The sequence below is a fragment of the Castor canadensis genome, chromosome 1, assembly GCF_047511655.1.
Source record: "Castor canadensis chromosome 1, mCasCan1.hap1v2, whole genome shotgun sequence".
Taxonomy (NCBI): Eukaryota; Metazoa; Chordata; class Mammalia; order Rodentia; family Castoridae; genus Castor; species Castor canadensis.
In genome coordinates, this window is record NC_133386.1 from 2,387,397 (window position 1) to 2,413,417 (window position 26,021).

The following is a 26,021-nucleotide window of genomic DNA, read 5'->3' on the forward strand; positions in this document are numbered from 1 at the left end:
GGCCTCAAACTCACAACTCAAACAAACTCAAGATCCTCCTACCTCTACTTCCCAAGCACCTGGGGTTATGGGTCACCCGTGTCACCACCCCAACTTCAAATCAATTTTTTCTTTCCTTTTACTTGATGGGACTGGGGTTTAAACCAGAACTTTGCACTTGCAAAGCAAACACTCTACTGCTTAAGCCACACCTCCAGTTCATTTTGCTCTGGTTATTTAAGAGATGGGGTTTTGAGACCTATTTGCCTGGCCTGGCCTCAAACCACAATCCTTCCAATCTCAGCCTCCCAAGTATCTTAGATACAGGTTAAGCCCCTGGTGCCCAGCAACTGAGAACAAATTTTTTAAAATTAAATTGAATTTAAATCCAACTCCAGTCGTTTTAAATGTTCAACAAGAGATGGTTTAAAAATTACAGATGTTCTTCAGTTTACATCAAAAAATGCATTTCATATGCCTAATCTACTGAACGCCAAGGCTCAGCAGCACAGAGCACTGTAGAGTATGGGTTGCTTTCCCTCAGGAGTAGGAGCTGCAGCTCCCACTGTGTCCAGCCTGACTGAAGACAGATACAGTGCGTCTTGCTCCCAGAGAGAACATCAAAGCTCCAAATTTAAAGTACGGTTTCTATTGATTATGTGTCACTTTTGCATAAAAATTCAAAACTCGTAAGTCAAACCATCACAAGCTAGGGATTATACACATAACACATCTATAGATAACAAAGACCAGACAAAGTCAGTTTTCTAGAAGTATTATGATAGCATAGCAAAGACAGTACAAAACAACAGAGAAAGCTGGGCATGGTGGTACATGCCTATAATACCAGCTACTAAGGATCCCAAGTTAGCTTGCTGCCTTATTCACAGGTTTATTATGTGTGGTTTTGACCAAGTGCAATCAAGAAAAAATAATTTTAAAAATCAAAAGAAACTTCATAAACAAAAATTTTAATTACTGCATGTGCATTACAGAGTTCAATTGATACACAGAAGCTGTGCTGTTGGTTGTGTTTATATTGTGTGATCTGCTGAGTGTTTCCCTGCCCTCAATTTTGTGAAAATAAGCCTCCCAAGAAGCAAAAAGTGCCCAAAAAAGCAAGGTGAAAGTCATGGCAATCTTCCCAAGACAAAAAGGGCACACTGCCAGGAGCAGGGGGCTCACACCAGTAAACCTACCTACTCAGGAGGCAGGGATCAGGAGGATCGTGGTTCGAAGCCAGACAGGTAAATAGTTCACGAGAACCTATCTCGAAAAAAACCTTTCATAAAAAAGGACTTGTGGAGTGGCTCAAGGTGCAGGCCCTGAGTTCAAGCCTCAGTATCACAAAAAAGAAAAAAGAAAAGAAAGGACACATAACATCCCTCATATAAGTGATCAAGCGAAAATTTTGGATTGTTGAAAGGCAGCATCAGCAGAAGCTGAGCAGTGTTATAAGAAAAATGAATCAAGAATCTGCAGGACAACACTGAACTCTCTGCATCCTGAGCATTTGTGATTTTTCCTCAATAGTGGGCTCCTTGGAACCACAGACCCAGGGGTACCCAAGGGTTTACTGTACTAACTACATTGAAAGAAATGAAAAAAATATATGCAACAAAATATTAATAGGAAATATCCAAGTGATAAAATTATGGCACACTCTTCAGATTATTTTCTGAAAAAAAAAATTAACAATTATTCACTAGTTAATCAGAAAAAATACCTGGAGCACTTACCCTCAGAGTCTTTTAATGAAGGGGCTCCTGCCAGGGAGCTGAGCCCACTCCTTAAGGGGGGTGCATCAGAGAGCGAGGCCAGGCTTCCCACCTGCTTCCTTGGTTCACTTCTCCTATCAGCAAGTAAGCAAGTTATTAAATGGTAATCTCAAATTCTGCTACTGAACATTTTTCTTCTGCCATTATGGTAAAAGCAACTTAAAAATATTTTATATTGCACATAGTAGCTAGAAATAAAGAACACAGGTTTCGAAGATTCAAAATCATAAAGTATACCTGCAGATCAGTCACAAATACATACGTCTGTCAGTTAACAACTCAGCTCACCTTTTCTTTTTTAGAACTGCTTGCTTTCTTGCAGGCTTCAACACCTTCAGTACACATAATTTCTTTCAGAAGCCCTTGTCCATCACCCAGAAACTCAGCCAAGGAACAGTACAGGAGTCAGCTAGCAAACAAGCACTACCCCTCAGATGTCAAGAGTCACAATCCTCTTCGAGGGTAAGCACTAACATGTTTACCACTTCCCTGAAACCCCACACTTCCACAGTTCATTCTCTCCTTACTTCATTGTACAGGTTTCACGTTCTTCTTCATCGCCTCCTCTGTCTGCACTTAGCTGGTAACTTAGGTGAATAAGAACATCAGATTACCCCTGTGTACATGGGGATTTATGCTCTCCACTCTTTGAGCAAGAACAACTCCCCTGGGCACTGGATCCCACTACTGGACAGCACTCCAGGAATCTCCCCTTGTTCCCTTACATCATTCATTCTCCCATCTTTAAAGGTATATCCTCTAGTCTTCATTCACACATGCTGCGATTTCTCCCACTTTACCAGGCTTCTTAAGCTATATCCTGCCCCTCTGGCCACCACCTCAATCCTGTGCACCCTTCTACAACTCATCAAAAATTATTTGTCATTCACAATCCTTTCCTGCCATTCCTTCTTGAGTCCAAGAGTCCTTTAATGGGCACGACTCCATTACAGCAAAACAGCCTGCCAAAGTCTTCACTGACCTCTGTGTGGCTAACTCCAGTGGCTGACTTTCAGCAGATGTAATGCAGCTGTCCCTCCTGCCTCCTCTACAAGGACACCCCCGTGTCCAGTTCTCTCTCCATCTCCTCTGTGCTTCCTGCTCACCCCCTGACCTCAAGGTGCTGCAGAGCCCACTTTCTTGGTGATCTCCTCCAGTCTCCTGGCTTTAACATTACCTACAAATTAATGACTCCCTCATGGATAGATCCAGTGAAGACCACTGCCTTCTCCCCCAGACTCACAGATCCAATAGTCTACTGCACAGCCCACCAATAATCTTCTCAATTGCAACACATCACTCCACCCATCTGTGCCATCTGACCCAGCTCTTTCCACTTTTCATCTCAGCCAATGGCTCTTCAATCTTTTGGTTATTTACAAGTAAATAACCAAAGTCCCCTAGATTTTACTTGGTTCTCTGCCACTTAACAAACCCTTTTGGATCTATCCTTAAAATATTTCCAAAACCCACGTATTTCTCATCATTTTCTCCATCATCTCTTCCCTGAATAATCCTAACAGTCTCCTACCTGGAAACCTTCGGTCTACCCTGCTCAACAAATAAGGAGCCTGTCATATCATACTGTATGCTGGACCAAGATTCCCAGGATATCTGGCATCACTCAGATGGAAGTCAGACTCTGATGGTCAGTTCAGTCTCTTGTCTTTGGTTCCAATTCATACAAGCCCTCTCACTCTCTCTGCCATGACCGCACTCTCTTCTTTGCAGTCTTCTGGCCTACTGGACATCTTTGCATTTACTCTTTCCTCTCCCAAGAGCTCTGTGAACCCAAATTCTGTGTGGTTTATTCCTCTGTATGGCTTACTCCTGCCTACTGTAGCTCTCCACACAGCCTGAAAGGCATCTCCGAGTGAGCACCTCAAGTAAGGCCTTCTCTGACAAGCTGCTGCTCCCCATCGTCTGACATACTGTGGTGGGACTCTTACTGACTGCCTGACTCCATCAGAAGGTGAACTTCCTGAGGGCAGGAGTTGCCTCTGCCATCAATGCTGCATCCTGTCCTTAAAATGGTTCCTGTCACATCCAGGCACTCAGTACAGACTTACCCAGTAAAGTAAGACATACCTGATTTCTCTTTTAAAAAAAAAAAAAAAACTGGAATGATTTTACAATGTAACAAGCTTTAATGACAAAATCGGACTATGGATTCAATAATTACAACACTATTAGATCATTATTTTTAAACAGAAATGCAAACATTTAGAAGTTCTATTTTTTAAATTTCTAGTGGGATAACTCAGAAGCAGGCTACTCACCAACCATAAGTTTTTTCTGGTTTAGGAATTGGATCATCAAAGAAAGAATCTCCTTCCATATCATCTTCATCTGGACAAAGGCCAGCTTTGTCTTTGACGTCTAAAGTGGCACTGCTTAAGAAAGATCCAACTTTTGTTTCATGGGTCAATGAGTGCAGACTGCTCTTGCTCTTCTGTTCTGATAAGGAGATACTTGTGTCACTCTGACTGGCCTCACTGCTGGCCTTCTACAAGAGGGAGAGAGAAAGAGTCTTGATGAGAAACCTAAGATATTTTAAATAATAAAGAAGTGAACACAGGCAAGTGTGTGCATGTGTGTGCACATGTGTGTACATGTGTGTGTCAGCATATGTGGCCTTGGAACAGCATGAATGCCACTGCAATCCATGATTTATCACTTCATCCCCAGACTTCCTAACATGGCCAAATGTTGAAGAGTAAATACTAAAGATGTTTACACCATTCCATTTAGACTGGAAGTATCTTTACTATGCCTATCCCATGTATAAACAACTTTCTCATTTATAAACAACTTTTCCATTTCCTCTTATATGCGTGTCACTGTTTCATAAAATATCTTAAATCCATAATTTTCAACTTGCAAAACGGAGAGGGCATTAAGGTTAAAAGGAAGATCGTGTCACATAAATGAACCAAGTTCAATTAAAAGTATTCATCAGAAAAGAGAGCAGTTCTTCACTCAAGTGCCAAACACGGAGACACCAAGGTGAAGGACACATCGAATAATCACATTTCCAACATGAAGATGGCTAGTTACAGCAATTATCTTAATTCAGACTCCAGAGAAATACACTAACCTGCATGTCAAGACAAGTATAAACAGTTCTCTACATATCTTACATCAGGATAAAAAAAAAAAACTCCCAACATTCCTACCTCTGCCCTACAAATACAGTGAGGTGAATAATACCATACTGTATCTTCCTGTTTATAGTTAGTCCTAACAACCACAGCTTAATTTTATTCTATCTGTGGTCAGATTTTTTTTTTTTTTGTCCATACACATGTCTGTATCACAACAAGCAAGGGCTGGGCACCAGTGGCTCATGCCTGTAATCCTAGCTACTCAGGAGGCAGAGATCAGGAGGATGGAGGCTCAAAGCCAGCCTGGGCAAATAGTTCTCAAGACCCTATCTCGAGAAAACCCATCACAAAAATGGGCTTGTGGAGTGACTCAAAGTGTAGGCCCTGATTTCAAGCCCCAGGACAACAACAACAAAAAAAAAAGAAGACAAAAAAAAAATATTGCTGTTGATATCATCAGCAACTAACAGTTATGGAGAGCATTCCCATGCTTCCCAAGTGATGGCTCAACTTTCAAAACAAGCCCACACTGTGGGCATAAAGCCTGCTATTTCTGCAGATATGAAAAAGAAACACAGAGGCCTTTATATCACTTGGCAAGGTCAGCAGGTAGTAAGTAGCGAACAACAGAGTCAAAGCCTGCCTCCACAGATTATCTTTTTAACACTTACACTATGTATTTAGGCTGGATTATATGAAATTGCATTAGATGAGTACACAGTGCAGTATTATGCAAGACCCTTGTAATCTTCCAGAAATGAGGACTCCAGAATGCAGCCTGCACTAGACTATTAACCATGGAATCTCAAACTAACTTCCCTAGTCATGAGTTCCCTCAAGAATTACACTGGGTTCGTATTTTTACAATGAAATTATAACAAGGCAACAGGATAGAAGGCAAGACTGAATGCAGTGACCAGTGAAACCCGGGGGTAAACATATGATTAGTGACAGTGAACAGAATGCTCAAGGGACTCCTTGAGCTTTTCTTCTGTGCAGACAGCACGCGTCAGGCCCACCCTAGCATGTGCAGCTACACTTTTACAGTAAGCGTTAGAGGCCTTGATTAGTTGCCAGAGGTAAGAGAAATGCTATACACATTTTAGGGGCCTGTATAAAGCTATCTATTTTATGAGTTATTAATAAGAATAAATTAATAATCATAAAAAAGCCTGGAAAAATAAATACCAAATTATCCTTTTATAAATGAAGAGGCAGAAACTTAAAAAAAAAAAAAAATCCCAGCAACTTTCTTTAAGTTTTTTTGGTATTATCAAATACAGAAAAGTCTCATGCACTTATGTATTCCGTATGTTCTGTAATTTCTGATTTACAGATGTTTGAATTTTGATTTATATCTTTTGAAAGGCATTACAAATAAATACACTGAAGTCTTTTGATATTTAAACACACTCACAACTAGTGACTGAGACACGATTCTCTCCCTTCAAACACTCCTGAGAAAGTTCAAAAGGGGAACTGGTAGAAGCAAACTGAAATGTAAAAGTACAGTGATGTCACAAGAAACCAGGTTCCAAGGAAGCCCTTCTCCCCTGAATTCACACCATCAGCAGGATGTATGTTCACAGAGTGAGTTCCCCAATATGCAAGCCTTGTAACTAATACAGACCAATGATGGCTTAGTAATGACCCTGCCATGGACAGAGGAGCAGCTTCACGAAGACAAGTCTCATGGAGAAGGACTATCATAGCAGCATGTACTTTTTTAAGGGATGATGAAACTTCTGCTCATCTCTGAGTAAACCAGTCTTCTCTGAAACGACCTCAAAATCAGTCTCTGAACTATGCTGGAACATGTCAGCACTTCTGTCACTATGGCTTTTTATTTATTTATTTATTTAATTTATTTACAGACAGGGTATTCAGGGTATTGCTATTTAGCATAGGCTAGTCTTGACCTAGAGATCCTCCTGCCTCAGCTTCTTAAGTGTTGGAATTATGAAGTATCTCACTGGCCCAACCGATGGGATGTTAGTGAGTTCACTAAACTTAATTCCAAGTAACTTTTGCTATTAGAAAAATTCACTTAGAGGAGAATGATTTGTCATCAAAACAAATACCCCAAAGATTAAAACAAAAGGACTGTAACATTTTTAAAGCAATTTCAATGGAGCAAATCTATACATATGTACAACCTAAAATCCACTTTTAAAACCTTTATCACATCTTACACAACCCTTTATGTTACATACATAAACTAACTGCTTGGGTTTTCTAGTACCTGGATTTGAATAAACTAAAGATTCAAGGTGAAGCTAAATAGCTAAGGTTAAGTATTTATGATTTAAGGTTAAGTATTTATGATTTAATGCCTTAGAAGCTATTATGGATTGAACCACACCGCACCCCACCAGCAGATACACTGAAGTTCTAATTCCTAGTATTTTAAACTACGACTGCTTGGAAACAGTGTAATTGCAGATTTGTGGATTTAAGATGAGGCCATGCGGGAGCAGGGTGTATGACAAGAGACACAGGACAATGTAATGATGGAGACAGAGATCAGAGATCCATCTACAGGCCAAACATCACCTCAGCTTGCCAGCCACCACAAGAAGCCAGGAGAGGAACAAGGCCCTACTGACAACTTGATTTCCAACTCTCAAGCTTCCAGACTGTGAAACAAGACACTTCTGTTGTTTTGGGCCTCCCACTGTACTCTGTGGCAGTGCTAGGAAATGAACAGCAATTTATAATAAAGAATTTCTTCATTTCCATGTTTTTATAAAAATAGGGACCTACCGCACAGCACTGAACAGTCATCAAACTCCCTTGGATGGAAGTCAAGATTAGTAAGCTTTAAGGTAAATTACAGTAAAAATGTAAAAAAAAGTTTTAGTATACACTTAATTTTCCAATAAAACACTTATGTAGTTGAGAGTTCAATCATTTTCAGATGAACAGAAAACAAGCATTAGAAAGCAGTTTCACAGTGAAAAACTACTCATTGTTCAGTAGCCAAAAATTGAACTATCACTAGGATGTCTTTAAGAACCTGGAAAATGGTGGCCTAGAAGAGTGGCTTAAATGGTAGAGCACTTGCCTACTAAGCACAAAGCCATGAGTTCAGACTCTAGTACTGCCTGAATGAATGAATGAAGGAATGAACGAACAAACAAATGAAAATGGGCTGGGGATTTGATTCCTAGCATGTACAAGGCCCCCAGTCCTTCGCACCACAAGAAAGGAAAGGGAAAGGGAGAGGAGGAAGGGAAAAGAGGAAGAAAAGAATTTTGTTTTCCCAAACTAAAAGCTTAATCTGCACTGCTCATAACAGGAGAAACGAGGTCAAGGAAACAAAGCAGAAACTGCAAAAATACTCAAAAACGCCATGCAGTATTAATTCTTTTCCCCATATATGCCTCCACTGCCCTCTCAAAGGCTGCCAAAGACAGATTCTGATCCATGACTGATTTACCAAAGTCCTGAATTTTACTACAGTTCTAACACACATACGTATTTTAAAAGTTTAATTTGCTCACCTAGAAAAACAAGTACTTTAAAATTCTACAACCCCAAAACATTTAAAAGTCTTTCAAAAGCTCAGCGTCTCTACAGAAACCCTCTCCCTACTACCAATAGACAACCTAAGTCCTGTGTATGCTCAACACAACTATGGTCTTCTGCTGGCTCTGCAACAAGCCTTGAGGATGGTGCTCTGCACAACTGTCCCACACGTGCATCCTTGATCTCCTGCCCCATCCACCAGCACCTCCTGGGTTTAGCTCACAAGCAGTGAGAAGAGGTCAAGTCCAGATCCCCAGAGGTGGGGATCATAGTAGTCCAGGCTGGCTTGGAACACAAGATCCTCCTCCTACCTCAGCCTCCTAGGTGCTGGGATATAAAAGCACTTGTTTTTGTTGTTGTTGTTTTGGTTTTTTTTGCTCCAGACAGTTAGGACAATGTTTGGTGAAATAAAATGGGATACAATGAAATACATTGCCACAAGTGACACTCTGGAAGCATTAATGCATATTTCCAAATCTAACTTATTAAACAAATGCCTCCCCTTTAATATTTACTCCCCCTGCATTCCAAAATCATCTTCTATTCTTCACTGTCTCTGAACAACAAAAGCAAGACCTTTTAATTTTACTCAAGTTAATTAGTTCAAACACCTTACAAATCAGCTTATATGGGCTGGTGACATGGCTCATGTGGTACAACACCTGAGTTCAAACCCCAGCACTGCCAAAAAAAAAAAAATAATAATAATCTTATATACATATATATGAATGAATATATGAATAGTATGAACACAGGTTCCCTGAAGAACTTCCCCAGTTCTCTGGATGAACCATCAACATGTGTCGTCCTTCCTATATTCAAAATAAACAGGAAGACAAGTCCACATACCTGGCTCAGGGCTCTAGAGCTCCAAGGCCAGAAGCTCCCTGGGCCACCCCGCTTCTGCTCAAGCCTCCTACACCGCACACCCCTGCGATGCACGTGCACTTCATGTCTGCAAGGACACATGGGCAGGAAGCCTACAACTGCACACAAGTTGGGAAATGCCACTCACCTTATGTGGGATTGGCTTTCCCTGGAGTCTTGGTGGGCACAATCTCAACCACCATATGCAAGTCGGTATCTGGATTAAGCTGTTAAGAATGTTAGGGACATGGGAACCTACTGCATGCACAGGGCAAAGCAGAAAGGCAGAGGGAAGAATAGCTAAGGGCTTATTTATTGAAGGCTGGACACAGGCAATGCTGGGTACAATACAGATTCTCACTAAGGAAGGGAATTCACAAACAAGATCGGGACGTAGAAAAATGGTATAGAATGGGGTTTCAACGTGACTGAAAGTCTCCTGGGCTCAGGAGTTTAGGCTTAGGACAGCCTAAACTCCAAGGTAAGGGCCAGTTCAGATTCCTCAATCCCCCCTCAAACCACAGGCCTGTAAGGCTCTGTCCAGTGTACAGTGAAGGCCAAAGTGTGGGCCCATCCCAGCTGTGTTCCATCACACACAATGGAAATCATGTCTTAACATGCTTTGGTTTACATATCAGTGTACTCAAAATGTTTTAACTTCTTTAAGACCTATGAACCGGTAAGATTATAAAACTTAATACTACAAAATATACTTCTAACTTTCAAAAAAACTTTTAAGATCTAAAAAACCACTGTTTTATCTTAGTTATCCTTCTTAAACACCTCACCTCTCCAGTTAACCTATGCACTCCTCCCGTGAGGACTGTGTTAAGTGTATCTTGATTACAACACTAGCATAATGACTCACACTATGCAAAGGTTCTGAAAACCCTTACTGGATAACATGACACTGTCTCTTCAAGTAATGCATAGAGAACAGTGGCCACAAGAGAGAGTACAATAATAGAATTTACCTTGGGAACCACTGAACTACAGTCAATTAACACAGCAAATAGAATTTTTTAAAAAGCTTTTATTTGGGAATTTTCAATTTCATGGACAAAAATCTATTCATAAATCAGGATTCAACGTGGGACTAAAGGATCTACAAGAACTAAAGACAATCATCTTATCTTATTTTAAACAGACGTAAAACTCTACAGATAATGTCTCTAAGACCTCTAATAGTAACAGTTAAGCTTCCTAAGCAGCGAGTCTATCAGCTTAGTCAGTTTTTGTGATCTTTAGGGGAGGAAAAAAAGCAGCCAAAGCCCTGACCACTGTGCAGGATTGGCCTGTGGTCTCCTGTGCAATGGTCTGGACAGCAGCAGGAAGCATATGAAAAGTCTAGAAGGAAACTAAGGGTAGCCTTTAATTTATGGGTCAGAACTTGTCCAGAAAGTAATGCAATATTCTATTTCTTCAGATAAAAATAGTGTTAATATGGACATGAGCATCCATTCAAAAGGAACATAAAATTTTTAACTTTTTTACAATTGCCAACAAAGCATGAATTTTCAAAGTAAAGCTGAGAGCGTGGTGTTAGAACGTAACAGTATGATTTTCAACTGACAAATGACTTTTTGCCTTAAGTCAGCATTGGTTTCTCAGATTCTGATCACAGATGGATGGCAGCTCTACGTCAAAGGAAAACTGAAAGCCCAGCACGAGGCCCCCAGGAATCTGAGGGTCTGTCTTGGCACAGGCTGCTTTTGTCCTGTGCCCTCATGCATGTTACCTTGTCACCAGACTTCTGCCCGCTTGTCTTCTTCTTACCTTGGCCTTTATACCTTGGTATCTGAGCATGAGAATAAAATGACATTTTACCACAAAGTATAAATCTTTAAAAATAAAGTAACTCATTACCAAACTAACAGATTCCATTAGAAAATTTCTCAAAAATGCAAAGAATGACTAGTGTGTTCCTCTCCAAAGCCTGCTTTTGGGGGGCCTTTCTTACCTCTAGCCCTAGAGTGTTTCAACTCACATTTAACTATTTCAACAGGTGCAGACACTGTGGTCAGCACCGTCAGCCTCTGTGTGAACACCCCTTGCAGACACTCCATCTGGCAGCATTCTAACAAGCCCTGCCTGAATGCCTTCGTGAAGTCTTGCCTGAACTTCCTCAGCAGCACACAAAGCCAGGTCCTGAGTTTAGGCTGGGTCTATCCTTCATGACAATTTCCCAGAGTCCTTCATGCATTCCAGGGGCTCTCAAAGCTGGGGAAGAACCATGAGGAAGCTGCTGGCTAGAAGAGGCAGAAGCAGTACTGAGATTCCAAATCCAAACCCTTTAGTACGACAGGAGAATTGCATCACAAGGGCCAAAATGAGGGGCCCCTGAAACCCCTGCTCATGGTGCCACCTCACACATTAAATCTGCACTGACAGCAAGTGTGTTTTCACACTTCTTGTGCCCCTGACAGATACTATACTTTAAACTGGCCTGAGAGATTATCACCACTTCTCTGAGAATGTAGTGTATTGTACCTGACTTAAACTATTTGGGTTAAGAAAAAAGGGGGGGGTAAAAAAAAGATAAAATATGTAGGTTTCTCATCTTAATTCTTAAGAGCTTTTAAAAAAATTCTTTGTGCAGAGAGAATAAAAATATGTAAAATAGACTTTAATACTTTTTCTTGAAGATCTTCCTTACTTGGAAGGTAAGTGTTGCAATGAAAACTTCCAACCAGCTCAAAGCTACAGGTACTGAAAAGTAGTTTGGAATATTCCTTAATTTGAATCTCTAATGTCAGGTATTTTCATAGAAAACAAGGCTTCCTTCCACAGGCTCTTTTTATCAGTGATAAATTTTAAAGAATTTGTAAAATCTATTCATAAGTTGTTCTGTCATCAGGTTGTAGCCTCCCACAAGCATCAAGGGAAAAAAAAAAAAACTTTAGAAAAAGACCTTCCCTATTAGAATAGGCTAACTGGACATTGCAGAGGGAAGCAACACTTCAACGATTAATAATCTCTTCCCTGGCTAGAAGGGTAAAATTTCTTTGGCTCTATAAACTTCAAAAGGAGAAAATCATCAAAGAACAAGCAATAAATAACAACCGCATCATTCAGCAGTGTTCTGCCTAGATGTTTAAATAGAAAGAAATATGGCAATATGATTACCAAGCTCTGGACAGTCACTTCATTTAACAAGATCTAACTTGCATCTAAAATCAATGCGCTGCCCTGAACCCACAGACTCACCTTTGGAATGTACTCCAATAGCACCACGCTACTGCTATGGAGTAGGAGCCAAAGGAGAACTCACAGAACACTGCCTGACCTGGACGCACTGCATGTGTGTCCCCCCCAGAATTCACTGTGTTGAAATCCCAACCCCTAAGTACTGGAATTAGGAAGTAGGACCTGTGGGAGGTGATTAGGTCGAGAGATGCACCCTTCATAAACAGGCTCCAGAGGCTCCTCTGCCCCTCCACAATGGAAGCACACAAAGGCAGCACCATCCATGCACCAGGAGGCTGGCCCTCACCAGACACAAAATATACCAGTACCCTGACCTTGGATGTCCAACCTCCAGAACTGTGAGAAACAAATGCCTGCTGTTTATCAGCCACCCAGTCCGTGGTATTTTATTACAGCAGCCTGAGCAGACTAAGACATGACCCAAAGCCCTTCTTTTACAAGACTAAGATCAACCAGAACTACCAGTTCACTCATGCTGTACTCTAGCCAGTCACTGAAGACCCTCTTTCTGATCATTCTTCAATTATGAAACAGATATCAAATTCAAGTATTCATCTCAACTGTTCTCTTCTTTATTCGATATTCCTGAAATCAGGTCTTATCATCAACTCATAAACACACACACAGACACAGACACACACACACACACAAATTAACCACAGTGCATACATTCTTCTATAAGTCCTACCAAAAGAGTTAGCTCAGATAAATAACCATCATTATTTACAATTCCGAAGTCTGTGTCATCCATCTAATAATTCATAATATTCAGCACAATTTATTCTGCAGCCTAATATTCTTGAGCTATGGGTTCTTGAGAACTAAGAAAACCTTCTTGTTAATGGAAGATAAAAATATTTAAATGAGTCTAAATGAGTCCAAATACTCTACAATTCTGATATTTAAGGGCATATTTTTCTCTAATATATAAAATTCAAAATTGTACCAATGAAACAAAGAACTTTCAAAAAAACCTACTTAATCAAAGGGAAAATGGACATTCAAGAAACTAAAGAGCACTTGTTACAAAAGAACAACAGAATATGTAAGAAAAGAGAGAAGAGCAGAGCCCTCTGGAGTCTCAGTCCAGACATTACTTCTGTATCAGCCGCTCACTCACCTTACTTGGGATTGTATTTGAACTTGTTTTTCCTTCTGGTGACTTTGGTGGAGAGTGTATATCAGACAGATCCAGTGCACCCTGAAATCACAGTTTAAAATGAAACACACTTAAAACTAAACATGAATACACCAATTATACCTCAATGGAATTTTAACATTTAAAAACTATACAATGTTAGCATTTTTATTTCTTCCTCAATAATATAAGTATCTTTTATTAGATGCTGCTCTAATTTTACAGAAACACACCCAGATTCTAATCACCTACAAAGCATTGCACTCTGTCACCTTCAACAGGCTTCCAAGGCTACACCGCCACACGCCCATCTACCTGTCCAAAAATGGCTGCCTCCTATCCTTCTCCCTTCCCTCCGGGTTAATACTATGTGTGATTCTCAAACATCTACTTTTCCTACCCTTCTTAGGCTTGCTTCCTTATTTCATTTTATGTCTACAAAAAATATCAAATAGCAACTCTCTCCTAAAAACAAGCTTGACCCCCTTCAAAGAACAGTTCTTTCTTCCTTTTATATTACCACATTGTTTCTGTTTTCCCTACCTCTTTGGGTTGTTTGCTTGTTTGTTTGATACAGAGATTCACCATTTAGTCCAGGCTGGTCTCAAACCTGTGATCCTCCTGCCTCAGTCTTCCCAGTCCTGGAATTATTACAGATATGTGCCACAACACCCGGTTTTAGGTTTTCAGTGTTTGCATCTTTCAAAGCACTTACACGCAAACTAGTTACTTGAGCACAGTACTCGGTCATCACAGAGTTCTAAGCATGGTAAATGCAAAGATTTTTTTTTTAATGTTTCTTAAATAGAAATCACTTCCTGGAATTCATCTACTACTTTCACCACAAGTTCTGTGACACTGTATGCATATTAAATATTGGCTATTTCATTACAGAAATTCTTTAACAACATAATGCTTTAAATAAGAAATTGAGCTGATCTTCTGACGCCTCTTCTCCCTGAGCCTCGCTGCATCTGAAGAGAGTACCATCTTCTCCCAGGCTGGACACCCACATCTCACCTCTGAGCTTTCTCTTCCCACACTGCCTTCTAACACTTGGCCCCTTGCCAGAGTACTAACACGCCAACTCTTGTGGATTCTTCTTGAAAGGGCAATCTTCCTCTGTCCCTTTATCTCTAGTCTTGTTGTTAACCGGTGTCTGGATTCGCCTCCTTACAGGTTTCACTTCTTTCTAGTTTTCTTTAACCTTCACAACTATGCCTTCTAGGTGGGTATAACTCTACAAAAGTCTTCAAAGACTTTCCAGTGAGTGCAAACAAGTATCTGTTAAGAATCACCATGTCTTAGGCCTTGCAAGGGACTTGAAGAGAAAGCCCTGTCTCAACAGACTTGTGATCTAGTAAGAAGGCGAAGACTTATAACTTGGCAAAGTAAGGGAATGAGTTACGTATCCACTGCCAGTAGTATCAGAGGAAGAAGAGGAAACACCACCAAGAGTTGCTAAGGAGAAACCTGAATGATAAAGTTCACTGCCGGGAAAGGGGACACTCAACCATTCCTGGTGGAGAACAGGATGAGAAAATAACAACAGGCAAGAAAGCACAGCCACTTTCAAGTAATAAGTTCAGTCTGAGTTGAGTACAGTTCTACACCTCACTGTGAAAACTCCCAACTCCAACAAAGTTTCAGATTTCTGATTTTCAGACTGGGGATGCTCAGCTGGTAAAATCTATGTGAATATTTCCAAATCCTCACTCTTTACAGTTTCCACACTTCAAAAGCCTAAGGTTAGACAAACTAGTGGAGGGAGTATCATGCAGGATCTTAAGTGAATGGTGCAGAGTCGAGACTCAAGCTGACAGTACATAATTGTCACTGCAATTTTAAAACAGGAAGCGCTGAGTTTTAAAGATAATCCAGCACCAGTAAAGAGACTGATGAGATGAAAATCCTGAGGAGGAAATGATGATGCTGAACACAAACGAGGACACAGATGATAAAGATGTTAATGGGGGCCTAGCATCTGTGGCCCATGCCTGTCATCCTCGCTATTTGGGAGGCAGAGATAAGGAGGATCAAGGTTCAAAGCCAGCCCAGGCAAATATTTCACAAGACTGTATCTCAAAAAAACCCATCACAAAAAACGGCTGGTAGAGTGGCTCAACTATAGACAGTCTGCCTAGCAAGTGTAAGGCCCTGAGTCTGAGTTCAAACTCCAGTAGCACCAAAAAAAAAAAAAAAGACGCTAATGGGATGAGAAAGGTTCACTGAGCTCAGAAAACAGAAAGTGCTTTTCTTTTTGAACTCAGAGCTTCAAACTTGCCAGGAAGTGCTTTTACTATTTAATAAAATTGACCAAAAGTCACATTAAAACCTGGTAGGCACAGTGAGTGATGTGCTTCTTAAGGTGGCTTTTGTTTTTTGTTTTGTTTTGGTTTTTTGGCAGTACTAGGGTTTGAACTCAGAGCCTCAGGCTTGCTAGGCAGTTGCTCTACCACTTGAGCCACTCTGACACCCCTTTTTTGTGTTGGGTATTTTCAAGACAGACAAAGAATCATCACAAAACTAAAAAGCAAAAATACTAACAATGACTGATATTTATACCTCAAAGCCTGCACGACAAGCACTGTCTGGAAAGCTTCCCTCAGATTGGTTCCTTTAACTTACTTTTTAGAGGCAGAACCTAAAGCATGGGGTCCAACAAAGCTGGGGGCTCAATCCAGCAGCCTGGCTCCAGAGTTCACAGGGAATCAGGAAGGGAGACAGAATCAACAAGAAAAATGTGTACAAATACCGCTGTAATCAGGACAACCAAAGAGCAACTGGAGAAGAAAACAAAAGGGCAGGTAACAAGAGAAAAGAGGCCAAGGCCATGGAAAGGGGGAAGAAAGAGTCAAAGCAGAGATGTTATCACAACTGCAGACTATTGGCTATGGGGAGTTTTTTGTGCCCTAGTACCTAGCACAGCAAATATTTGTCAAGTAACTGATGAACAGATGAACAAATGAAGTTACAGTGCTCAAGATGAGACTTGGCAGCTGACTCCCTCCCATCCTGGACCTGGCCAGGCTCTCCTGCAACCACTTTTTACCTTCCTGGAACCCCCTTCCCAAACCTCCTCTATCACCAACATCCTGCTCTCACATTAACAGTCAACTCTGCAAAACTTTAGCATCAAACAACTACTTTACCCTTTCAACTAAAACAATTATTCATAAATATTTGCAAATAACCGCATATTGTATGACCTTTCTCTCTAATCTTAAATCATTACTTAAATGACAGTTTCCTTATGGGAGCATGTCCTTCTTTTACAAACCTCAAGGACAGAATTCTCTACGTTTTATCTTGTATTACCTACAGAATAAATTTACCATGCCTTAAATACAATGAATACTCAGACAAGCGTCACTGATTTTCACAAATCCTAACAAAAAATACACTCTGAGATTCTCCAATTGGAAACAGTAGGTAGCCCCAATCCACCACCTTTTAACGGGTTCACTTCTGTGACTGAAGTCAGACTCTTAAGCAGATACTAGAACGGTGACAGACATATCCTCACACTCTACACATACACTAACTCATGCATATGGGCCTCACAACAGCCATGAGGTCCTTATCATTCTCATTTTACAAATGAGGCAACAGAGAGGTTAAATAAAACGTCCAAGGTCAACAACAACCAGTCAGTGAGAAGCTATGATTTGGCCCAGATAGTCTGATTCCTAAACCCAACACTCCATGGACCAGAAACAAAACAGGTACATGAAAGTGTCAGAATGAGCACACCATGAATTTCATTAAAATACATTTATATAATCAATGCATTTCACTTTTAAGGGAGAATCTTTTCCCAATGCAACCCGATTCACTATGTATGTTCTAATCTACACGGCTGACCTAAGTAACCAAAACTTGAATAGAAAATAGAAAAAAGGTAACATAGGATTATACTTACTTCCCCACCAGTGGGCCCTTTCTCTTTCTGCTGACAGCGTCTAATCACTTCTAATAATAACGGTCCACCCACTGTACCTTCTGCTTCAATGATACCTAAATCTCGGGCTAAATTATCTCGACCTTCAAGACCTTGAAACTAGAAAAGAAATAAGATTTAGGTGCACAAAAAAATCTAGTGAAAGTATATTCTGAGATTAAAAGAAATATTTTAGGAGCATAAAGAAATCTCTAAATTCAATAAAGCTATCTTTCTAATGAATGAACTATCTATTTATAAAATTTTACCCTTTTTTTTTTTTTTAACAGAACTAGGATGTTCAAAGCCCCTATGAAAAGTTGCAGCTTGCCAGGCACCCGTGGCTCACGCCTGTAATCCTGGCTACTCAGGAGGCAGAGATGAGGATCACAGTTCAAAGCCAGCCTGGGCAAATATTTCGCAAGACCCTATCTCAAAAAAACCCATCATAAAAATAGGGCACACAGGCCCTGAGTTCAAACCCCAGTACTGCAAAAAAGAAAAAGGTTGTAGCATAACATCTTAACAAAATTAACTCTACAGTAACACTCCTTTATTAGCAAGCTTCAAGTTATGTGAAGCGGCAATACCGGTGCCTGTTCTGTGACACCTCAGATGGCTTTTAAAAAAAAGATCAAATAAAAAAAAATCTACCTAAAAACAACTATAAGTTGTCAAATTCTATTAACTTTCAGCTTAATATTAACTCATTTGTATCAAAGGTTTCATGGGGCAGGGCGACAGTGGTTCGTGCCTATAATCTTAGCCACTGTGGAGTCTGAGATCCAGCGGCTAGCCCAGGCAAAAAGTTCATGAAATTCCATCTCCAAAATAACCAGGGTAAAATGGACTGGAGGTATGGCTCTAATGGTAGAGACCTGGCTTTGCAAGCATGAATGAATCCCTGAGTTCAAATTCCAGTCCCAACACACACACAAAAAAACATTTCATGGAATAGATTGTAAAAAATTATTATTCTTACTGTGCTAGTTTCAGGTTGAAAAACAGCCAAGGTAAAGTCAAGGTTAAAAAATTGAAGAAATTCTGCAACAAGACTAGCCACTAAACGACCTGTAAAGATCAAGAAAAAGCTGTGTCAGCAAATCTTTTAAGAACTTTGAATTGATTACCACTGTGAAATAAAACCCATTCAACAGAGGAAAAGAGGCTTCTAAACTCTTCCTATTACAAATTTCTTCTCTTTGAGTAACAAACCAATCTCCCTCATTTTTTGTTTCTTAGGATCATTGGTCTGGAACTAAGTGTAAGACATTGTAACATTTCATGAATAGATTTCAGTGTTTCACTTTTTATAGTAAAATTGGATTTTTATAGTAAAGTTGACTATAAATCAAGAACTTCCTAAGACCAAAAATATTTAATAGCAACTTGAATGTTCTACAGTAAAATATTATTTTAAAATGAGGATCTGTAAATAATCAGATTTTAAAAAACCTTGACATTCCTGATTTCTCCCAAATGGTGACTTGAAAATTCAGAGGCAGATAAATAAGAACAAGTAGATTCTTACCATCTTTCGTATTTAAAAACTTTTTCAGGCTCTCATTGACTAAAGGAGTTTTATTCTGTCAAAAAAAAAGAAACACATTAAGTATCATACTTATCCCAAAAACAACTATGAAAATATACGTTAAAGTTTAATTCTGAGGCAAAGATGTAGATAGTACATTGTCAATTTTAAAATTATGGTTTTATGAAATCCATTTCACAACTGTTGATTACTAAAAGACCTACTTTGATTTATACTATTTAATAATTTCTCAAAATTAATAAAACCATATAGGAAGATTTGTATTTATTTTCAATTTTTAAATTTTTTTACAGTGCTCAGGATGGAACTGAAGACCTTATACATTAGACAAGTACAAACTCTACCACTTGGGTATATCCCACCCCCACCCTTAAGCATTTTATAAATTACTTAGTAAGCTGCTTTTGAAGCCATACAACTCCAAATACGTGTGCAAGATGAAATTAAATTTAAACAACTCTTTATTATTTCAATAGATGAGATCTGACATTTATATTAGTTGCAGTTCCCAGTTCATCATGGTGCATGAGATTGTTTTATGTGGTCATAAGACAAACTTAGTTCTGTAATTACAGACATGCATAAATATAGGAAAACATACTGCACATCCAGAAGCGATTACTCTGCTCAGAGGGAGGCTAACAAAGATGGCATGTGAGACTCCTTAGGCCGACCACACCAGTTACTGGCCCAGTAGCCACCAGTGGAATGCAAAATGGCACAACCACTCTGGAAAGCAGTTTGGAAGCTTTTCAAAAAGTTAAAAAATATCCCTGGCATATGAGCCAGTCATTCTACCCTAGGTATTATCTCAAGAGAAATAATAAATCCAAGCAAAGTACTATACATGACCATTCATAGCAGCCTTATTTACAATAATAATTTAAAAAAACTAGAAACAACACAATTACTTACATCAACAGGTAACAGACTGAACAAACTGTCATATTCAATCACTTAATGGGCCGATCTATTACCCCTGAAATCAGGACTACGTGGAGTAACAATATACTCGGCAGTGTGGATGAATGTTAAATGCATCACACTGAATGAAAGAAGAGAAATCCAAAAAAATAAGCATACACATACAATCTATAGCTCCATTTACCTGGATCGTAATGTTGAGGACACTTGGGGTAGGGTGGGATGGGAAAGTATAGCAAAAGGACACAAGGGGACTTTTAAGGGTCATGGTTATGTTCACAGTCCTGACTATGGTGATCATTTCAGTTCCATGAGTGCTAAAGTTTATCAAATTTTATATCTTAAATATGCTGAGCTTAATGCAGATCAATTATACCTCAATTAACTTGTTAAAATACAAGGAAGGGAAAGATAATAAAGGTTCCTGTAGGCTAATCTAGGGAATTTTAAGATGCTGAGTCAACTGAACTATTCGAAGAAAATGGAGGGACAAGATCACAGATGTATTATAAATGTCAGTCTACAAACAATATAAAGAAAGGGCTTGAGAAGGAGAGGGGCACCAGAAAGAGAAGACTGGAGAGTAGGAAGGGTTTGACAAAGCACTCTAGAAAATACCTGAGCACAGGCAAAGCAGGCAGGACACCTTGCTCAGACACCATACAGAGATCTACCATGCACAGCCAGTCAAGGGCAGAGCAGGTGTAAAGGCAAGGTCTAGGAAATTCCTATTTCATGCCTGGCCCTCCCAGTAAGGTCAGTCTATTATGCAGCTTAATACACGATCTGAAGCTCAGGAAGAGATGTGCACTAAAGATCTACAGCTGAAATTACTGGTGTTGTTAGGCCACCAGGGAAGGAATGCACAAGAAAAACTACAGAGCTGGGTATGCATGCCTCTAACCCCAACACTCAGAAGGCTGAGGCAGGAGGATTCCAAGTTTGAGGCCAGCCTGGGCTACAGAGACCCTCTCTCAAAAAAAAAAACAGAACTACAGGACAGGGCATCAACAGTCTAAGGGCAGTGTACAGAAAAAAGATCATGCTAAATAAACCAAGGAGTAGACAAAAGAAAAAAAGAACAAAAACAGTCTCAAAAGTCAAGAAAGATTTTCAAAAAGGAAGAAGGAATTACAAGCGTCAAATGCCACAACAATCAACCGAAACAGTTAAGAACTAGCGTATGCTCAATTAGGAGTCTTCTTGACTGTAGCAAGAGAAACGTTTCAGGTGCATCAGTGGCAGACTTAAAATTTTATAGATTAAGAGATGCCTTGTACATATGAAGCTGGAGACAAAAACTTGGCTGTGAGGAAAAAAATAAAAGTGGGGAAAACAATTAGAATATGAGTACAAGAAAAGAATTTTCTCCTTAAGAGAGATTTAAACATGTTTTCATGCTCAAGAGAAAAGCCAACAGAAAGGGAGGGCTCAAAGGGAAAGCAGTTAACTGAAGAGATCAGGTATATATGTGGAAGACAAAACCCAAAGTAATTACAGACAAGACAGAGCCTTCTCTACTGAAGCAGAAAGAGGTATGCTTTTCCTGAGCTAAGCAACAGACTGGGAGCAAGAGGAATAGGACAGAAAGTTAGGACCTGACGGCTTCTGGCTTTTTTGGTGGTACTCGAATTTGAACTCAGGGCCTCATGCTTACTAGGCAGGCACTCTATCACTTAAGCCTCGCCAGCCCTTTTGTGTGTTGGGTATTTTTGAGACAGGGTCTTGTTTTTTTGCTTGCACTGGCTTCAAACAGTAATCCACCTGATCTCCATCTCTCCAGTACCTAAGATTACTGGTGCCCAGAAAAGACTATGTGTGTGTGTGTGTATGTGTGTGCAGTGAGAGACAGATGAGGGAGATGGCTAAAGTGCAGCTGAAGTGGGAGCTGCCAAGTAGAAGGTAGAACCGCAGGTCCTGCCCTGGGCCTTGAGGCTGTGGGTGTCCACCAACGTGTAGCATCACCAAATCACATGGTTAAGTGACTTTTTCTTTAGCAGTGCACATGCAGAAGCAGTGCACAGTTTTCTGAATCAAATAACCATTTGACTGCTTCCAAACCAAGTACGACTGGAAAGCAAGGTAACTGGGGTGTCTGAGGGACCACAGGATCTGGCCTAGTCCAGAACAAAAGGCCAAGAGACTGTTATCTGGACAAAGAAAGGGCAAAGAACTAAAGGATTTTTGTTTGTCTTTGTTCTACTATTTTTCTTTCTTTGGCAGTACCAGGGTTTGAACTCAGGGCTTCCTGCTTGAGCTAAGCCTCCACAGCCCCTTCTGCCTTGTTTTCCTGACAGGGTCTCACTTAACCTTTTTGCTGGAGTTGGCCTCAACCCAGGACCCTCCAAGCTCCTCCTCCTGAGCAGCACCACCACACCAGGCCTATTTTTGGCAGGATCTGACCGACTTTCTTGCCCAAGTTGGATTCAGTGATCCTCTAAGCTCCACCGCCCACGCTGAGGGCATGCCTGCCCGAACTGAAGAACCTGATGAGGCTGAAGAGCACTTGTGTAAGTCTTCAGAGCTGGAAGCGTGGGAGACTGGTCACAAAGGAGGACTCTGAGACCTTGATTTATGAAGTGCTTCTTGCGGACAAGATGTCCTGTACGCGGGACAGGTGGGGGGAACTTGGACACAGGGAGGAAAAAAAGAACTCAACTATCCACTTTTTAAACACCCGGGTGTCGCTGAGCTTTCGACAATAAGAAGAGTTTCCGGTGCGTTTAAAACACTTGCGATCTCACACTATCTGAGCGATCGGACAGTTCGGGGGAACTGAAGGAATGCACCATGCCCAGCAGTTTATAAAGGCTGCCGAGCGATCCTACGGCTGTAGGATCAGTGACTCCGTGACTACCAAACCATTTCTTCTGTGTTCCCTTTAGTGGCCTCTCCAAAAAAAATGCAGAAAGACGCGGGCAAGGAGTGACCTGGGCTCCCTCCCCAAAGGAACGTAACACAGCCCTTCGCGGGTCAATCTCCCCATCTGGGCTCAGTTCTTTCACTCGTGAGAACAGGCGTCCACGAACACAAGGTGGTCACAGTACAGACTGGAGATGCCATACCTCTACTTTTTCTTGCTCCTCTAGCGCTAAAAACACAGCGGCTCTGAGTTCGGCCTTAAAAAAAAAAAAGAAAAGAAAAGAAAAGCTGTTTCACGACAATTTCACGACACGCAGCGCTCGGCGGGCGCCGTTCACACGCCCCGAGCCGGCGGCGGGTGCGGAGCACGCGGAGCGGACGGAGGGACGCGCGCCCCGCCGGGGATGCGGCGCCCCGAGGCCCGCCCGGCCCCGCCGCGTCCCGCCCGCCGCGTGGCCCCTCCCCGCGCCGCCGCCGCCGCCGCCGCGACACGGCGCCCACGGGCCCGCGCGGCCGCCTGCCGCACCTTGATGCGGTTCAGGACGCCGCTGTTCTCTAGCGTCTGCACCAGCAGGTCCCGCAGCTCTGTGTCCTCCTCGGCCACCACCGCGGCCGTCGTTGCCGCCATCTTGCTTCTCCAAGACAACCGCCCAAGCCTCGCGAACGGCCAACGGCCGCCTTAGAAGCCGCAGGGCGCGCAGGCCGCGCAGGCGGAACCCCGCCCCTTACGTCGGGGGCGGGGCCTCTAAGGGGATGGACGTGAGGGGCGGGGCCTCTGGTGCGCAGGGGGCGGGGCCTCGAGATGAGGGGCGGGGCTTCGGGTGAGCCGTGAGCCTGGACCTCCAGCTTGGCGCGGGGGCGGGGTCTCACCCACGTGGCGGGCTCTTCGCGAATCCTTCTGTGGCATGTTGTTACCGGAATTACATTATGGACCGCGTTAAATTGCATTTAATTGTATGGTCAACCGAGGCCAAGCCTACGGCCCGCCTGGGAACTTCCGAAGGCGGCGGGGAAGAGGGGGCGGTCGGTGTCCAGCGATAGGTGCCCGGGCTTCCTGCGAGACCTGCTGAGCACTTGGGGACCGTCGGAGGCCCGCCGCCATGGGGCGCGGAGGAGGGTGTGTGTCTCTATGTGTGTACTCAGTGCTCTCATGGGACGGAGCCAGCGTGGCTGCCTACAGGGTACAAAGGTCCGGTGTGCCGTGATTGTGGTGGTTTGCTTCTTGGGGGTGTTTGGGTCCTCTTGCCAGAACAGTCCGGGAGAGAGAGGGAATTCCACACTGCAGCGTGGATAGGAAACTTGTCGGAGCACAGTGACTCTGGAGCCTCATCGCCAGTTCTCACACGTGGAGCTGAAATGGGGCTTAGTTGCCTAAAGCAGGTGGCCTGAAGATTACGATCCGAGATGCAAGTAGAATGCAGAATGTCATCACCTCCTCTCTGCTGCTTGTTGTGTGACAGAATAGGAGAACCTGAGTTTCAGTTTGTTCATTTCTGTCTTAGAAAAAGGATTCATTAGTTAGTGTTTGAGATTGGCCAGGAGGAGAATGGTTCAGTCCGGGTGTTGTGAGACAAGGGTCGAGTCAAAGAGGGCAAGGACCGGATGGAAAGTACTGCCATGCTGGCAGCCATAGGGTCTAATAGGATTAGAATTCAGGCACATGAGAGAAAATGAGGCCGGTAGGTCTGGAAAACCTAGGAGGAGGCCTGTGATGTTCAGGGAAAATGAAGGAGAGGAGTGCTTTAGGCAGGGCAGAAACAAGGCAGTTTGAACAAGGTTGAATCACTGGCAGGAGGATGCACCATGCGCTGGTCAGATGCAAATAACACCTTAGCTTGGGGAATATGGAGGGCTTGAAGCATCAGCTGAATATCTCGGTTTGGATGTCCAGAAGGCTCTGTGAAACCCATTTAGTCAAGACTTTAAATTGAAGCCCCACTGTGTTCTACGCCCTAAGTTAAGTAGTGAAGAGACAGACAAGACCGACTTCCTATAGCCAGGTGGCTGATAGTGCAAGGATCTCACAAGACAAGAAACTCTAGTAGCACTGTGAAGACTCAGAATGAGGGTCTAGGGAGGTAGGGAAAGGAGAAGCTAGATGGCCAAGAAGGGATAAGGGTGTTGTTATGGACTCAGTGTACCCCCAGTTCATGTGTTGAAGCTGCAACCTCCCGGGTGACTGCATTTGAAGATGGGGCCCAGTAGAGGGGTAATAAAGGATGAGTGAGGTCACAATCCAATAGGCCTGGTGTCCTAATAACAAGAGGAAGAGACCACAACTCTCTGTCCTCATAGGACACAGTGAGAGGCTGCTGTCTGTAAGTCACAAAAGGAATGGAAGTATCTGGCAAATAGTCTTAAACTCCTGTCTTTAAAAGTTTGAGGAAATAAGTGTCCGTTGTTTAAGCCAGCCAGCCTGAGCTACCTAGGCCAGATCACTTCCTAAAGGCTTCCTGGCGAATGAGGAAGAAAAGGCCTCCCAGACAGAGAGGACCAAGCACACACAGTCCAGGGTCAAGGCCTAAGGCAATCTGCTCTGCACAGGGAGTGGCAAGGAGTGTGGACTGGCTGAAGAGAGGCTCTGAGTAGATGTGGAAGGGCTTGATCCCATCCTGAAGGTGTGACATGGTATGGTAAATATAATTTAAAAAGCAGCGCGAGCTCGGTGTGTGTGGCGGTTCACAACTGTAATCCAGCTATATTGGGAGGCAGAGTGATTTGAAGCCAGCCCAGGCAAAGAAGTTAGGGAGGCTTAACAAAACAAGTCAGGCACCGGGCACCGGTGTTCACGCCTGTTATCGTAGCTACTCAGGAGGCAGAGATCAGGAGGATCAAGGTTCGAAGGCAGCCCAGGCAAATAGACAAGAACCTATCTCAAAAAAACCCAACACAAAAAAAAGTGCTGGCAAAGCAGCTCAAGGTGAAGGCCTGGAGTTCAAACCCCAGTACTGGGAAAAAAACAAGCCAGGCTTGGTGATGTAGAATCACAGTCTAAAACACAGACACTCTCTCCATCTGCAAAAATAGCTAAAGCAAAAAGGACTTGGAGCATGGCTTAAGTGACACAGTACCTGCCTAACAATCGAGAGGCCCTGAGATCAAACCCCAGGACCACAAAAACATAAAAACAACCAACCACTGC

At 42.1% G+C, this 26,021-nt stretch overlaps 1 protein-coding gene across 5 annotated transcripts in view; it reads right to left on the reverse strand.

Annotated features, from left to right (window-relative positions):
* Positions 1 to 23,612, reverse strand: part of Cep43 (centrosomal protein 43) — a 37,868-nt gene extending 14,256 nt beyond the window's left edge. For 3 of the 5 annotated variants that reach the window (XR_012447172.1, XR_012447171.1, XM_020187047.2), the window contains exons 1-9: positions 23,406 to 23,612; positions 23,083 to 23,136; positions 19,073 to 19,127; positions 18,524 to 18,612; positions 17,524 to 17,661; positions 13,584 to 13,664; positions 10,995 to 11,054; positions 4,037 to 4,263; positions 1,719 to 1,831 (exon numbers count right to left, since the gene is read on the reverse strand). Coding sequence is in view for 3 of the 5 variants with exons in the window: in XM_020187047.2 (XP_020042636.1) it covers positions 1,719 to 1,831; positions 4,037 to 4,263; positions 10,995 to 11,054; positions 13,584 to 13,664; positions 17,524 to 17,661; positions 18,524 to 18,612; positions 19,073 to 19,127; positions 23,083 to 23,136; positions 23,406 to 23,507 (919 nt within the window). In the remaining 2 variants the exon portion in view is untranslated. The remainder of the gene's footprint in view (positions 1 to 1,718; positions 1,832 to 4,036; positions 4,264 to 10,994; positions 11,055 to 13,583; positions 13,665 to 17,523; positions 17,662 to 18,523; positions 18,613 to 19,072; positions 19,128 to 23,082; positions 23,137 to 23,405) is intronic. The other 2 variants (XM_074070469.1, XM_020187049.2) reach the window with 2 other exon arrangements.
* Between the last annotated feature and the right edge of the window lie 2,409 nt (positions 23,613 to 26,021).